The sequence below is a fragment of the Zootoca vivipara genome, chromosome 7, assembly GCF_965207765.1.
Source record: "Zootoca vivipara chromosome 7, rZooViv2.hap1.1, whole genome shotgun sequence".
NCBI lineage: Eukaryota > Metazoa > Chordata > Lepidosauria > Squamata > Lacertidae > Zootoca > Zootoca vivipara.
Window position 1 is genome coordinate 23,699,356 of NC_142590.1, and position 17,707 is coordinate 23,717,062.

A 17,707-nucleotide genomic window follows, 5' to 3' on the forward strand; every position below is an offset into this window, starting at 1 on the left:
AGCATGACTAAACCGCTTTTACCGCAACGGGAAACCGTGACAAGTGCCAGAGCGCATGGAAACGCCGTTTAACTTTCCGCCACAGCCGTACCTATTTATCTGCTTGCATTAGTGTGCTTTCGAACTGCTGGGTTGGCAGGAGCCTGGGACAGAGCAATGGAAGCTCACCCTGTTGCACAGATTCAAACTGCCGACCTTCCAATCAGCAAGCCCAAGAGGTTTAGACCACAGCGCCACCCCATCCCAGAATGCTTTCTACAGCATTGCTAAAGCAACATCTGGAGCAGTTTCTTAATACATAGGATTGGGCACAGAAAAAGCTACACCAGTAGCTCTATCACAAGATTGCATTGCATGGAGGAGAACCTTGGCAACCTCGGTGACTGATGGGTCTTCTAAATAATCTAAATATTGAGGCAGTGTTTACATCTTGAAATACCGCTGCTGGGGCTTCCTTGGAGTATGATTGCCATGACTTGGGGTTGTTATAATACTTTGTTGACTATTCCTTAAACATCTCTGACTGCTGCTGATAGCGAAGCAGCTGTGCGCCTATTCTGATAATGTAGCAGTTTTAAGTGAGTCCCTGATCTCACAAGCCACATGTTCTCTTCATCCCTCTAGTGCATCCCTCCTGATGAAGCTTGCACCTTTCTTAGTGTTGATATGATCCTAGCAATGATGCAGAATAAGAAAACCTTCACCAAACCCCTTGCTGTGATATCTCATAAAGGGAAGCCAGAAGGTACTGAATACATTTTGAATCTATTAACAGAAGTGCATTTCTTTAGACAAGATGTTAATACTTGATTTAATGGTTTTTTTCCCTTCTCCTTTTTTTAAAAAAATGCTCCAGGCACATAGAGTTTTGTTATACGGTATGGCATTATTGTTCCCAGGCTACAGGGCGCCATCATCTTTGAGCGCTAACATTTGCTTGCTCTTTTATCTCCCATACATATTTATGAATATATAGTTTGGCTGGGAAAGAAACACATTTCTGATGCTTTATAACAATATGGGATTCGTAAACATTAAATAATTCTGTGCAATTGCTTCCAGCAGTTCATTATTGCTGAGGCCCCTAAAACTTGTATGTAAATATTTATTTAGGCATCATAATTACAGTGGAACTTCTAATGTATTAAAAATATTAAAGGATGGTACAGTATATTGTTGTAAATATACTGGTACAGTACCATATATTGTTAGTAATATACTGGTACAGTATATTGTAAAGTGGGCAGCCACAGGGAGCATGGCTTCACCAGCCAGAGCCTAGGAGGCTTCCACATTTTTTCTCCCTATAAGAAAAAGAACTGCTTTTGAAAGGAGCTGGGGACTTTTAAAAGCAATTTTGTCTGATGCAAGATATGATTCAAATAAAATAATTAAAAAGATATTCAGCCCTTGAGCCCTTCTAAATAGTTATTTGGATCCTGTCCACTGTGTGCAAGTGGGGGCTGTTACAGTGGGCAAGTAGTTTATCGTCTTGGATGTGTGTTTCTCCTGCACACTCTTTTTCCACAAGGCAAGTGCCATTTATGTGTAAGACCTCAGCCTGTTTGGAGTTGCGGAAGGTAAGTATTGGGATAATACTTTTTAAATGTTCTGATTGTTCCTTGTGGCCTCAAAGGGAAAAATAACTATTATGTCAAATTGTTCACCAGTAGACTCATGCTTCAGGGCCTTTCTTCAATTTTTATTTATTATTTATTTATTTATTTATTTTTGCCATAATTGACCATCTGTGGGTTGTTCAGGGAATAATTTGCCCTGCTTTGTATGTTAGAATGTCTATAGCTTCCACCTGCTTGTCCTAAAATGGTCCCATTGCAGGGCAGGAGTGTGGGACTTGCTGTCATGACCTTCAGGACTGAGGCCAATTTTCTATACCACCAATTTTGATGAATTAAGTTAATCCTTTTGTTCCATTCAGTTGAAAGGCACTTTGGTGATGTCACTCAGAACTTAGATTCCAACTGGGTCTGTTGCCTGACTAAAGGAAACTTACCAACTTTGCTGATTTAGTTGATCAGTCAGTCAATTAAATCTGCACACATTTGCATATGAATAATGCCATATTTTCCTGGAAGTCCCACGTGTTTCATTCTAAAGGAGGAGGGGAACATAGTACTGTGAAATATAGCACCAAAACTTTGTCCATCGATACATCTTACTTATGCTAAGCATAGTTGAATTGTTACAGTACTTCAAGATCCCATTCTTTTACCACTGTTTTGTCCCAAAAATAAAATGGTCTGGCAGTGCATTCCTGCAATTGGAGGAAGATTGTGACTTGTCATCACCTTGGCCTGAAAGCTATGGAAAAACTACTTTGCCACCTGTCAGTTTCATTAACTGTGGGATCGATACCAATATGTCTTTTATGAAACAGAATATCATTTTTACTCAAATGTAATGCACCCTCTTTGGCCAAATTGCACCACCAAAATTAGGGTGCCCATTAGATTTGATGGCGCATTTACATACGCCAGCAAATACTTCCTTGGTTTCAAAGTTTTGAAAATGGAGGTGCGCATTAGATTTGATGGCGCGTTAGATTTGCATAAATACGCTACATAATTTTGACACATCTCTCTCATAATATACATTCTTTTCCGATTCTAGAATCCTTGCAGCTATTTAGCTCCCAGCATTTCAGATGGGCAAAAATGCAGCGTTTGTGTGGGTAGAACTGACAAGAATTGTAAAGGGACTCTTGTCTTTCTCAATTTGCTCTTGCTCTTGTTCTGCCTTTCAAAACGACAACATCAGATCATCTTAACATATGAAAACTGCTAATTAACTATTTATCTGAACTTGCCAGAGATCTGAAAAACTGGAGGAGCCATAGATTCGTATTAGCCTTAAAAATATCCCAAGTGTGATTGTTTACTGGCATGTATGGGGTATTAGGGGAGGGGTAGTGCATCTGATGGGGGACACGTCATGCTCCTTCAGGGGTAGTTTATCCACCTTTGGTCCCCATTCTGCACTCAGCTCTCACCTGTGGCTCCTAGAAGTTGTCAGCATGCGACAGCAGTCACACCCCATTGTATTCCGTGTTTACACTATGGCAGAGCTTGAATGTAGAACGTGATTGACAGGGGAAGGCGGCTATAAATAGATTTTATTGTTTTAGACATTGAAAAGAGGAAGGCAGGTCAGAAATCTAGGGGTACAAATCACATGTGTTTGCAAAAATCAATGTCGATTCTTTGTACAGCAAATGGTGGAGAAATATCAGTTAATAGTACAGTCCTCTGTGCAAAATATCCTTTCCTTGGTCCCCTTTGACAACTGCAGCAGCAGGGTTGAACATTTAAACTTATTTTTAAGACCTCTCAGTAAGCATCAGCCTTGCCTACTCTTGTTTAGTGTTCACATGGCAGTTTAATTAGAGGGTTTCAGTGGTTTCACTTGGAAATCAAAATCTTTCACTTGCATGCTAGGGCTGTTTGAAATTCTGGAATGCTTTCCAGGGGGATTTAAAAGCCGAGGATCAGCACTCCTTTAACCTCAGTCCCGCCGAGCGTGCTTTTTGGACGTTTCGGCAGTTCATGGGACACTATAGAGCATTGCTTGGGGGACTTTGAGGAGCAACTGTTTCTGTTTAGCAGCATGAGGCTGCGCTGAGTCTTGCAGCTTTTTCTTTTCTTTTGGTCTCAACGCAAATGAATCCAACTGAGGATAATGCCAGAATATTTGATCTCCAAACAGTTGAATTAAAAATGCATGGCTGTTTAAGCTTTCTAGGCCTGCTCTGCAGTCTTCCATTGATTACAATAACTGGAACAATCCACTTGGGGGTGGATAGTAACTTGGGTGGCAATTCTGACTCGCTAAGGAATCTAGTGCTGGGCTTTTTCAGTTCCTTGCTATTTTTTATTTATTTCGCAACTAGATAAGAAAACAATAGTGTGATACAGAACATGGTGCACAGAGGTTAGGCTGGATTAATTGTGAAATGTTTGGTGGAATGAGTCCTGGAATTTTTCAGCTGTCCAGCATATGGATAATGTTTCTTTGTTGATGTGCATCTTCTCTATCCTGAATCAAAGCATCATTTATTAGGGTTAACTGCCCTTGTGAACAAACAGCAAGCATTGAGAAACGAATGGTTGTAGGTCTACAAAACTCCTAAACAAGAGCATATACATCTCCAAGAAGTTGATTATCATCTACTTTGATGCAAAGCAGGCCAGCTATTGTGTGTAGTGTTGTATTATTGGATCCATTCCTGTTAGATCTGCACCAGAAGCCAAACATGAGAGGCTTGAAGGCTCTGTAGACAGGGAGTCAGAACAGAATGTCCAGTTCAGGATGTCTGCAGTCCCCTCCACAAGTCACACACGTGACACCCATTAGTACTGATGGGGTGATATGTTGCAGGTCTGGGAGAAAACAAACCCTGCCAGGTTTTGTTCTACAATGCTGTTTGCTGCAGGCTCAGCTCACTGCCTTATGGAAGCAGATCCCAATGGAATTCGTCAAGCACTTTGATCCCTCTGACGCAAACCCGGCCCATGGTTTTCTTTTAACCACCCACTTTTGCAGGGTTCCTGCATCCTAGTATTTCTCGCTCATTCCACGCTGCAGTGGTGAACACATGTGAGATGATATGGGATGTTAGCAAATAATTTTGTGATGCAAGTTTAATTAAATAATCACATAGCAGAGGAGCAAAAACAATGCAGGGACTGCGATAAATTGGCACCTATCGTAGGTGGAAAATGAAAGACAGCTGTCGCTGTGATGGTCACCTATTGAACAGTGTCCATAATATAACTTAATGCAAGGGAAACTCCTTTCCTTTAAGCGTGAGAATTTTCAAGGGGCTTCAACCCCCCCCCCCCAAAAAAAATCATTTCCTTGCTTATCCACATAAATGCTGAATTAACGCCTTAAAAAACAAAATTTAAAGTCCTCCAAGTTTAACATATGCAAGGCTACCTTGTCTCCTACTGCATTATTTCCACTTTAAGGATTCCTTTTCTTTGAAGCATGTTCAGTCCCACTCCCCAGGATTAACAAAACAGGTCATCTTGAGTTTTTGTTTTGTTTTTTGTTTTGTTTTAAATAGGACAAATAAGTTTAGGCTACGGCAAGGTTTATTTGAAAAGTTGTAGGATCACGGTGAGCAGGGAGGTGGCGTGGCAAGGAATGATGTGTCCCATTATTCTTTACAAACCGTCTCTCCCTTATTCTCCATGGATAAAACGGCATTGTGTGAGTTGGCCATTACGCAATAGGTATGGATTGCCGCTGGAAGCCTGTTATGCTTAGAAAGAGCAAGGAGCACACAGGAAATGAATAAGATGGTGGTCCCAAATCCATCATCCACTGGAAGGAGATGCCAGCAAAAGGGGATGAAGAGCTGTTGTAGGAGAAAACCAATAGCAGATGGGTGGAGATGCTTTCACACCATCTTCTAAACCTATGTAGCACTGCTGTAGGCACGTTTTGAGAGGGAAATTGGTTTTCTCCCTGTACACCCTAATCCAGACTGAATCAGTTCTGACTGGGTTTCATAATATATTGCAGACTCTGCATTGGAATTGCTGATGTAGTGTATGAAATTCTGCTGAAGCGAGGATCATTCATCTCTGTCTTTTTTTCTTTTCTTTTCTTTTTTGACAGATAAACCTCCTTCTTACTCGAAACCTCCTGAAGGATTAGCACGTAAGTTAAACATGCCTCTCTCTTCTCCAGCAATACATCAGAGCGTTCTGGTGGTAAAGTGTCAAACTGCTAATCAACTGAAATCTTTGACTTCATAAGGTGTTCATTTGCATTTTAAAGGACTTAGAATCAAATGTAATTACTTGCGTGCCTGTATTATCTATCACCGGAGAGGGATCCCACTGGTGTTTAGTCCTGAAACTATTCACAGCAGAGGCAGAGCAAGTTGTTTTCATGGAATATAGTACTTCTGCAGAAAGCCATTCTGGAGAGGTAGCAAGAGTGTTAGGTTTTGGAAACGGAGGACTCGGGTTCAAATCTCCATTCAACCATGAGCTTCACTTTGTGGCATTGGATCACACAGAGTTGTTCTGAAACTAAGGGCCTAACTACTTATTACAAGAATACAGATCTTCTTCCCTCCTGGGAAGTCACTCAGAGAGAGAGAGAATTTTTAAACAGAGAAGGAGCAGTGACTGGGGCAGTGATGGTGAACCTTGGCACTCCAGATGTTTTGGGACTACAACTCCCATCATCCCTGGCCACTGGTCCTGTTAGCTAGGGATGATGGGAATTGTAGTTCCAAAACATCTGGAGTGCCAAGGTTCGCCATCACTGGACTGGGGTGTTTTGAGGTGGGTTTTTTTTAACTCCAAAGTGGCTTTTCTTGGAGAGAGATGAAAGGAGGGAGGGCTGGATATTGAGGTTCAGTTATGCATGTGTAACACGTAGATGGGCCCTTACATGCCACTCTGGATTCCTTGGGAAATAAATGAGATATAAATGCAGGCAACAAGCAAATACAATCAAGAGTAGTACAGAAAGGAGCTTATATAACAGGATTCAGCAACTGGCCTGAATCCAGTTCTCCATGACAAGGGCATGGAACCTGTCCTTGAACTTCCACTTCCATCAACCACAGCCACCATAGGAAACAGTCAGGGATGATGGGAGTTGTAGTCCAACAACATCTGGAAGGCCACGGGTTCCCCATCCCTGCTCTGAGAGGTGCTGCTTTATGCTCAGGTGCGTGCACACACACACATCAGTATAGATGTGGACATTTGTGGCATTTGAGGGCACAGAATTGTCTGTCTGGCATCTTTGGTGGCACAGGAACTTGTATGTTAGAGTGGCCATTCAGGGAAGCTACGGTAGTTGCAAACGTAAAATATATAATAAGGCCTCTGGTTTCTTGATTAGCTCCAGATGTAGTAGTTAACGTATTTTGTCACCGAGCCCTTAGTCCCTAGAAATAATACATAATAAAACTGAGTCTTAAAAGAAATTAATTAGGATTGCATCATGTACATGTGTCTGTATGAAAGAAGTAAAAGATCAGGATGAGTGGAAGTTGCTGTCGTTTTCCAGCATGCGTTCAGAGCAATGCATTCAAGGACCAGATGCACTCTCGTACAAACTGCCCTGCCTTTCCTGTAGGGAAAGCTCAATATTATGGGCTGGAACTGATTTCCATGATTAAAACATCTGCCAAAAGTGAGGGGGGGGGCAATTGTTTCTATTTATGCATTTGCTGACTTTCAAACTGGCACCGCTTCCCAGCTTAACAGCCTTTCCGCTCCCCACCTAATAGACTGAAGATGCTGGGGAGCAAAATTGGCAGGGCACTGGTTTAATTATTTTTATTTTTAAATCCCTCCCTATCCCAAAGGCACATACTTGAAGGATATGAGAATTTAAAAATAAATCTGCTAACATTAGAAAATAAGTTATTTTAGTCTTACAAACTGAAAACAAGCAGCAGCTAGCAGGAAATGTAATGGGCCTAAAACTTGAACTGGCTTTAGGTGGCCCAGGGCCACATTTTCGGCCGTATCTAACTTCCATGCTTTGTTCCCATGGCTCATGCACTGTTGTCACGCTGCCAGATGTGCCGAGTTCTGTAGGTTAAGTATTTCCTGCAAGTTGGCATTGGGTTCAGAAATATTGATGCACTCTTAAAGTGCAATACAGTGGCTTGTTTCAGCAGGCAGTTGGGGGTGGCAGACAAATCCTATCTGCTCTCAGAGTGGTCTACTAGCAGTTTCCCCTGCATTACTGCATTTGGTACTATTTTTCTAGAAAAAAAGATGCCAGAACTCGCCACGAACACCTCCCTTGTTCTCTCAGAATGGCCATGGCATCCACCTGAGAGGTGCCAGAACTGAGTTCCGGAGAGGAATGGCCGAAAATAAGCCTTGACTAATTTATTTACAAAAATATTTGTATGCCACTATTCAGTTAAGAAAAAGAGTCACTGCTGTTTACCATACATAGGGAGAGGTCTGAAGGCAGGTGGGCATGAAAGGAGGCACAGGGTCTGTTTTTAGCAAGGGAAGGAGGAGAATGAATTTGAGTTCCTAGTTGGTGGGCTCATGGGCTACTAACTGCTGGGCACTGATAATCAAAATGTATGGGGAAGCACACTCACACTTTTTGTTTAGAATGCTCTCTCTCTCTCATTTTTTTAAAAAAGCATTCTAAATAGAATTTAGAATTTACTTAATTTATTTTCTCCATTTTCACAGCTGTCTTCCATGGCCTGGACACTTTGACAGTCGTCGGCATTGCCTTTGCAGCCTTTGTTATTGGTGCGCTGCTGACAGGAGCACTGTGGTTTATCTATTCTCACACAGGTGAGCATGAAAATTCTCTCTCACACACAAACACACAGATAGCATAATAACATAATATGTTGACTGTGGGTCACCTGCTGGTAGCGGCCAAATGGAAGCGCGTTGAGTCAGATTAGAACCTTAAAGTCAGGATCTACCAATATAACTAAACTGCCACAACAAATATCAGCCCAGCAGAGGATTAAAAAGCTGAGGAGCAGTGGCATAGCCTGGGTTGCCAGTGCCCAGGCCCACACGGAGGAGGGAAATGTATGCAGTACACATGTGCATTTAGCTGCCTAAGGGTATCCATGTCACCCAGGAGATCACAACCACGGAGATAAGAAAACAAGAGTCATTCAGTTTTCTGGAGAGGTCACTTCCTGGTTTACACGGAGAAGCCATTTTCAACAGAGCCTGGTGATGGAAGTGTTTAGCTGTATTGTGCAGGAATTTTGCAAGCCTAACAAATTTTGCACTCAGGCCAACCCCCCCACCCCACCCCATGCTACGCTACAGGTGGCCTGTAACTATGTTTTTGGTTTGGGCAAGGCTAAATAAGATTGAAATTATTTATGTTTGAACTGAATCTTTAAGAGGAATGGGTTTCTATTTGACTTTTCTGTATTGTTTTTATTTTAAGTGTGAGCAGCAGGGAGGAAAGACTTGCAATTGGGTTTTATTTTAGTTGTGTGCCTTGCGTGATTTGTATATTTTGGATGTTTAACTGTTTTATAAAACTGTAATAAAAATCTAAGTTTAGCAGCGGGAAAGGGTATTAAATCAAAGCAGGTCACATTGAGCCAAGCATGGCAAGGGAGGGCTTGTTTTGTACTCTGAAAACTAAGGATCTGTTTGAATGAACCAACGGTGACAGGGGAGACTAAAACGTGTAGCGAGCATTCGTTGAGAAGCTATAATTTAGAACAAAGGGGAGAAAAATAATTATAACCATGCCCCAGGTGTCTACCAGTCTATCCAGTTCCTCCTCTTGAATAGCTTTGGTGGAGTGGCAAAAGAAGTATTGCCAGAAAGCTGAAAAGAACTGGAAGCTAATAAACAGGGGCACCTGCAACTTTCCCCTAGGAGATTCTCTCAAATGCCACCCACCTTCAGAATTGATTTAGGGCTGTTGTTACAGCAACCGCCAGCAGACCTATCAGCTCTCGATCCCTGTTTGTATGTTTGAAAATCCCAAGCTCCAAATGGCAACCAGGGAATGAGGCATGTGCCAAAGGATACAGAGGAGGGCAAAGCTGGCAGAGAATAGGGAAGTAGGGACTGGCAAACCCACTCATTCAAATTCGAGCCATTTTTCCAGCCACATTTTCCATTCCCCACTAGTTGGTGGGCATCTCACTAGCCGGTGTAGATTTATTGCTGCTAGGCTCATTCTGTGTACTGCTCTGAATGGATGGAGGCCGAGGTGCTGCAGTTGGAGGCCATTGCAAATAATGTTCGTTCCACAAGCAGAGAAAAACTGGGTTCTCTCTCCCCCCCCCCTCCACCTTGGAAGAGGAGGAGGAGGATGGAGAAACGATTTAATCTCCAGCAGAGATCGGTGCCACCGAGACAAGGGGGCATACCCCATACTGTACTTGAAAGGGGGAAATGCATCTGTGGAAAGCTGTCCGGAGAAAGAGGAAAGGAAGAGGTGAAAGGGAGGGAGGGAGAAGAAAAAAACGAGACTATATATTTTTGGCATTCAGACTTTGACAGCTGTGCATGCCTTTTCCCCTGAAGACGAAAAGGTATTCATTCTGCACAAAGTTAAAACAAAATGTATACAGATCATATCTGGTGCACTGTGGTTGCTGCACAGCTCTGTGTAATAGTGGAATGGGTGACAGCAAAGCTGTAATAGGACCCAGCAGCTGGGAATATGGGCCAGTTTTGCAGTTTGCAGAGCACTTTCCTGGCAGAGACTTGCAGGGGCCCTATTAAGGGAATGGAAGCAACTGTATTTTCTGTGTTTAATATGGAAATAGGGTGGCTTCCCCACCCCCAGCCAGCATTCAGTGTTCCTAATTTTTAGTGCAGGGAAGCTCTCCCCCACCCCCTACCCCCAGCTTCCCTAAACATGGCTTTTTGCTTACAGTGATACAGGATGAAGTGACCCATTCAAGTGAGGAACTTGAGAAAAATCCCAATAGGTGGCATGAACCCAGTTATTGCTTAGATGGTTTTCTGCTAAAAGGCACAGCAGTACATTATGCTGCGGAAAGCATCAGACTAAGTTCTGATCTGCATTGCAGGAAATGTATGTGCTTTTATGGATTCACACCAATAAAACTAACACATTTAAATAAGTGTTTTGCCATATCCACCTTCCACAAGATCATTCCTAATCTAGTCCCTCAAATACCGTAAGTGTTTCATGAGAAAGATGAGTCCCTTCTCATGTCTCCAGCCGGACATTCTGCCCTATTTCTCCTCCTTGCTATCCCATCCCTTCCAGAGGCCTCTTGTGGAAATAAGTCATTTTACTCAATTTGGGGGAAAGGGTCACTGGGATATAGTGCAGCAAACAGAACCTTGAAAAGTCTGTACCAGGGAGACTTGAGTTTGCATTGTTGAACTTTGGGGCAGAGTCCTATATTCTTAACACAGGGCTGTTGCGAGGACAAAATGGATGCTGTCTTTGAGCTCCTTAAAACAATAGCAGGATATGAATGATATGCACATATATAAATTAGAATCACAGAATTGTAGAGTTGGAAAGAACCTTGAGGGTCATCCAGCCCAAGTGTGATCAAGAAGATTGTGGCGAGATGTTCCTTGTAATGCCAAACTTTTTCTCCCTCCCCTCCTGTTTGTTTCCTCCAGGAGAACCGGCAGCAAGACAGCCGGTCCCCACATCCCCGCCGGCCTCTGAAAACAGCAGCGCAGCCCATAGTATCGGCAGCACACAAAGCACCCCCTGTTCCAGCAGCAGCGCAGCCTAACCCAGGGGGCGTGATGCAAGCCCTCGAAACCATGTGGGGGAGCAGAGGTTCGAAAGGAGCTGTTTGTTGCCGTTTGCTTCAAAACGATTGGTTTGGATTCTTTGGCAGAACAAGGAAGGATTTTCTTCGTGTTCCTCGAACTTCTTGCAGCATGCTCTAGGCTCACACACGACAAAGCTATTTACAAACAGCTGTGGATTGTGCAGAAAACATCCGCAGGCTCTCGATGTGAGACACTAGTCGGTTCCCCAACCATAAACGCTGTGTTGTCTTGACAGAATCATAAGTACTAGGTTCTGCAAACGTCAAGGAGACACGAGGTGTTTCTGTAAAGGGATTTCAGTCTCATAAGATGGGGGGAAAGGTTTTGTTCTCTGTCTCGTTTGATCCGGGGATTCCACCTCACCAGAACGAGAAAGCTTCCAGCACAGAGGATTACCCGTTGCCATTATCGCAATATATACATCTTGCTCGTTTCTGTGGTTTTTGAGCTTAACTCAGTGCTGTGTTTGGCCCACCATTATCTTGTCCGCCACATCAGGGATTTGCCTTCACCAACCTTTAGCAAACAGAAACTAAAGTAATGTTTCCATACATAACATGGGGTGTGGGACATGTGTTGATTAGATATTTCTGATGACTTCCATATACGTCTGTTTATCCATCCCAAAGCCTGCTTGCAAGCATAATGCAACATTCAGTGCCATTTTAGTTTCTTAATTTATTTTTTATTAATTGGAGCTATCAACCTTTGCAGAGGAGTTAGCCCAAAAGTCTTTTACAGTACAATGTCTGCCACCTGCTACAAGTAGGCCAGCAATTTGCATACAATTTGCATGCAAAGCCACATGGCGCCAATGCGCACATGCTGCTCCTGCACATACAACGAGCATTTCCATTGTGTGTGCAGAAACTTCCCTGAAATTATGGTGAATGAGGGGGACCAGTATAGGCCCCGGGTGCTGTGTCCATACTGAAAAACCCATGGGGGTGTAACTTGGGGTTATTGCAAGTAATATTAAAACCACATGTGAATGGTCAACACTTGTGTGCTCCAAAGTGAGGTTGGCTATGGACCAGTTTTGAACCTTAGGCCCCTGAATATACTTCTGCAAATGTGGTCATTGCCAAAGTTCAGGAAAATATAGAAAATATAGTCCTATTTGTGGTAGGACTAAGCCTTTTGGTTTTTTGATTCACAGTGATCTAGAAGCACATTTTTAGATCTGCCAATGAGTGCAAGTGTTTCTAGTTGTGACTTGGAGACAACTACGGCTCTGTGTTTTCGGACTGTTCCACAAAATATACATAGATATCATTGTCTTTTTTGCTGTATATAATCTACAATTAGCTTACTGTTATCGAAAATTCTTAGGTCAGAGCTTCATTCTTTGCTTCTTCTAAGTTTTCCAAAATTTTGTGGTGATTTTTTTTTTAAGCATTGAAAGGAGAAAACTATTGAGCTAATTGTTCTGTATGACTCACTATGAATAGGAATGGAAGGGTTCCTTAAAAGCCCCTTTATGGTTTGTATCCAGTTGCTAGTTAGTCATCGCAACGTTGCAATTGGATATCTCCCAAAGTAGCATTTGGAATGCAAAAAAGAGCAAGCCGGTACTAATTTTCATAATATTTTTTATAACTCTCGCCTCCCGCTAGCCTTAAAGTACCTTACCTCCCAAATGAAAACCAAAGGTTGCAATTTGAAACTGTAGGAATATTGAGTTGTCGTTTTGTGAGCTGAAACAGAGTCTCCTGAATCCTCCTCCTTGAAAACAAAATAAGAGATATTCTCCCTTTGCAAACAGTTCACATAACCTTCAATGGATATGGCTTTTTTGTTTTGTTTGGCCTTGCTGTAGCAGGAGGCACAGCGGGGCTTTGCTGAAGCAGGTCAGATCTCTCCCCTCGCTTCCGGGGCCCATCTGAGAGGTGGCGGAACGCCATTGTGGCACGTTCCAGCTAGGGGGGAAAGCCCTGCCTAGATATAACACAGGTTCAGTTCCTCTGTTGCCCTTAACCCGAACCACCCTTTTAGTCTATTGGGTTTTACACTGGCAAAGGTGACAAAACTTCACAGGGGCTGGTGAACCGACAGATAAAAAGGCTCTTGGCCTATTCGTAATATATCAAAAATAAATAAATTTGAACTTGCATAATTCACATTCTCAAAAGTGTTTGCGGGGTTGGATTAGTGAGAGGTATGTGGATAAGCAGTATGCTACCTGTGTATTTAAAAAGAATGCGCTTTGCCTAACCTTCAGCTGAATGTATTAGATAATCATATTCTATGTATGAAAACCTTTAAAATGTCTTCAAAGAAGACTAGAGTCTTTTAAGTCCATCATAGCTATATTTTACTACATTAAATGTGGGCACAAATATAAATATATATTTAAATATAAGTGGCTTTATATAAGATGTTTAATTTCAGTTACTGTGAATTCTACGGTTTTATACGCTCTTTCTCTGCCCTCCTCTAACCCTCCCCCACCCCCCAGATTTTTTTAAAACCAGAGATATTATTGGAAGTATTATAAACTTGGTTGTTGGAATGAAAGGTTACATTTTTGTGTAAAATAATTAAAATAATTTTGTGTAAAATAATTAAATGTATATTTTTGAGAGAAAGAGATGCTGCATTATCAATATTTCTATCAAAATTGACTGAAAACCTAGATCTATATTTACGGACATACAAAACCAAAACAGGCAATATTTACAAGCAGACGAATGACATTTTTCTAGGCTTATGTTCAAGAATAATTAATTCATTGAACGTGATGCACTTAATTGTGAATGCTTCAGAATGCTCACTTTATTGCCGTATATACCGATTTTTATTATACTTACTTAAATGGAAAGTTCTGGAGCTAATGGAAAATTTATGTTGGTTAATTGACAGTAGAGCAAATGCCAGGTGCAAATGATGTCCCTAAAAAACATTTATGCTGCTTATGCAGTTATTTGTTCATTTGCTTTGATCCAGAGATATGTGTGCGCTAGGATGCATAAGCACATCTCTGGTTCCCATGGGTTGCTCCAATAGACTGGAGGAGCAAAAGGCATGTGTGGATTGGATCCGTTCCCGGAAATTAATAGGAAGTTCTTGTGAATGAGAGAATTCCATACCTGCTTTGCAGCTCTGTGCTCATCACTGGTAAAAGGTGTAAACCACAAAGCCATTTGGTTCAAAGTATTGCTGTTGTTTTCCAGGGTGAGCTGTCAAGTCCTTATACTGTATTAGCAATAGTGGAGGGCTGAGTAATGCTTTTTTTTAATAAACCAGCCATGTACTAAGAAAGGGAATTTATGAACAGATACCTTTGCCGTAAGAGAGAACAATGGTTTCTTCCAATGCCATTGAAGTCTATTTTTATGCTACAAATGTGAGCTCTACATTTTGAAGTCCTTTATTATTTCCTTCTTTTCATGTTTGATGTTGTGTGCTATTTCATTTCATGTTGTATAGTAGTGTTTTTGAGAACTTTGCATTGTCTCACTGACAAAGTGTTAAACTGTGCAAGTGGCTAGCCTGCACCTCGGTGTGTTCGGTGTGTCCAAAAGGAAATTTCTTCCATTATGAGTTTCACATTTCAGAATGATTTTGGAAGTTCAAGGATATCATAGCTTCTGGGTCACCTCTAACTAGAGGGTTTAGAATTCAAAGTAATTATGATGTTAGTGAGGCAGGGCTTTCCTTTGCAGAAGCCATACTGATTCTTCTTTGGCAAAGCTTGTTCTTCAGTATATGCAACAAACTTAATGTTAATATCATCTTCTAACAGTTTACTTGTCTAGGGAGACAGGTCTCTGATTTCCTGGTTCCCCCCTCCCTGTTTCCTTTTTTAAATTCCTCCTGCATCAGCTACCTTCCAATTTTGAAGGCTGATTTTAATAGGCTGCATATTTTTGTTGAAAGTTCGGACATTTCACATTTGAATTCTTTAAAGGCTATCAGGTGAATGCCCGGGCAACTTGTTAATTTGGAATTTGTCATCAGCTTTTGTTACCACCATTTGCCATTGCTCTTCAGGCACCCTCAGTAAAAAGCAAGGCATGTCCCTCACAACACTTTCCCGACCGACACCGATAGAAAGAATTCATCCTGTTTTTTGTCTCCTCCTCCTTTCATACCCTATGACATACATGGCTGATTTCCTGTTTCAGATACATTAACAGATCAAGATATTGGATTTTTTTAATGCTATAGCAATTAACTCCTCATATTCCTCATTTGCTTGCCTTATCATCAACTTGCCTTTGCACAATGCTTGCCAGTGCGAGGGAGGTCCCATCACATAACTTAAGCTACTAAAATTGGGGACGCAGAATTAAGGTTTAAGGAGAAATGATTTCTCACTTGTCAAGCTGTTTCCCCACCCAGAAACTGCATACACACCAGAGTACTTTGCTTGTTTTGCCCTTACAGTATCTAATCACTCACGTTTGACTTTCCAATATCTTTGCATTGAACAGCTGTTACTTTAAGGTCACGTAAAGTCAACATGTCACACATTGTGTAGGGTTGACACAGGTTTAAAATACTGTAGATAAGTCAGAAATTAGATTGTTACAACAAGAGAAGAAAAAAAGCCCATGTAAAAATCCATATAAACTCTCTTTTTTTTGCTCTCTGGCGCCATCTGGTGCATCTACGCATTCAAAGTGTATTATTGTGACGAATGTAGCCAAGTCCAGAGTTCTGTGTATTACTTTGAAAGAGGATTGTATGTTGATTCCCCCCCCCCCTAAAAAAAGTTTATGATGATGTGTTCTTGTCTTTTCTATGTGCATCTACCTCATGCTTCAAAAGAAGACCCTACTGCTGATTGTAAGTGCAATCCAACAGGTATGGCGGCTTGGCATCCACCATTCTTTCCAATGGGAATTATGTAATGCTACTCAACAAGGCCCATTGGAATGAATGGAGGAGCCACAGCAGTCACCTGTCTCGGTTTGCACACTGTGTGAGAATAAGTGTAGATTTGTTTTAATGAGGCAACAGTTGTCCTGTTTTGTTTGTCTGTCTTGGGGTGTTCATGAAGCAACTGAATCGCTATCCGGGCTCTGCCATTTCCAAAACACAATACGCTTTATCTTTTTTTATACAAGAATATAACTTTTTTTAACTGAGCGGGAGAAATATGCCTGCTAATCCCTGTGGCCAGTATGAGCACCCCATTTGTCTTTGTTTCTGTAGTTTGTGTGTATCTCCAAAATAAATAAATAAAATCTATAACTGATAAGTTGTACAGTTTTGATAATGCCCATGCCATGTTACCTTGAATCTTCTCTGCTTAATAAAGTTATAACAATTATTAATAAAATCTGGTGTGTGTGTGTGTTCCCCTAAACAACAAACTGTTCTGAATTGTTTTGAGCTCTACCTTACTGAAAGGGGGCTATCAAATCATACGTTTTGCGTGAATGTTAATAGCGGATTTGAACACTCCATAATGTGTTGGAATAGCGGGGGATAGCGAATGGCACCATCTTCCCCTTAGTGAGTTGTGCTGGAACTCCTTCTAGACCCAAAAGGGAGTATAATTAAGCATATCTTAGCACTGTATGGTTAAAGACCACAGCAGCATTCCCAATCATTTTTTCTATTACTTTTAGGCGCATCAAAACACACTCCTAACTAGTCACCGGGAGCCTCGTGTGAAAGGCAGAGTCACTTCTGTGATTGGCTGCCAGTACAGTTTGTTTGTTTGTTTGTTTGTTTGTTTGTTTGTTTGTTTGTTTGTTATACCCTGCCCATCTGGTTGGGTTTCCCCAACCACTCTGGGCGGCTTCCAACAAAATATTAAAATACAATAGTCCTTAGGTATTAAAAGCTCCCCTAAACAGAATCTCCCTGTTTGAAGGAGAAGGTTGTGTTAGGGTTGCCACATTTCAAAAAGTAATAATAATAATTTTAAAAAACAGGACACACCCTGGAAAGATAATTGTTAGAGCTTTTTGGGGGGCTGGACATTCAAGGATAGCCCAGGCAACGTCAGTTTAGATGGCATTGGGACAATCTTGTGAGATCACTTTCAGCTAGCCACATGTTGCACTTAGAGTCAATCTTAAGTCGCGCTGATTTCGACACAGCTTGCTTCCACATTTTGGCTCTGCGTTTAAAATGTTTAGGGCTCTTAGCAATGTGCTTTCATGCCACCACCCCGATGAATCATGAAGTCATTTCATAATAAGACACAGACCATTGCTTGTGTAGTGTTATAGCTCACAGAGGCACAGAAGATATGTACGAAATAAGCATGGGAGGCAAAGGAGCTTTTTTCCCCTCCTTATTAGAACATCGTTTTCTTCTCCAAGTTGGAATTACGATAAAACATAAAGCCTGTCCTTCAACTATCTTGAAGACTTATTCATTTACGCTTTTAAGAAAGGTTGTGTCATGCATTTAAGGAGGAAAAAATATTTTAACAACCAGCTAGTTCTGTCGATTGCGTG

General features: G+C 41.6%; 1 protein-coding gene across 3 annotated transcripts in view; it reads left to right on the forward strand.

Annotated features, from left to right (window-relative positions):
• TGFBR3 (transforming growth factor beta receptor 3) overlaps nucleotides 1–15,994 on the forward strand; it is a 136,063-nt gene extending 120,069 nt beyond the window's left edge. For all 3 annotated transcript variants that reach the window (XM_035123643.3, XM_035123646.3, XM_035123645.3), the window contains exons 14-17: nucleotides 625–745; nucleotides 5,644–5,685; nucleotides 8,214–8,321; nucleotides 11,127–15,994. In XM_035123643.3, the coding sequence (XP_034979534.2) occupies nucleotides 625–745; nucleotides 5,644–5,685; nucleotides 8,214–8,321; nucleotides 11,127–11,245 (390 nt within the window). In that variant the 3' untranslated portion in view covers nucleotides 11,246–15,994. The remainder of the gene's footprint in view (nucleotides 1–624; nucleotides 746–5,643; nucleotides 5,686–8,213; nucleotides 8,322–11,126) is intronic.
• The last annotated feature ends 1,713 nt before the right edge of the window (nucleotides 15,995–17,707 follow it).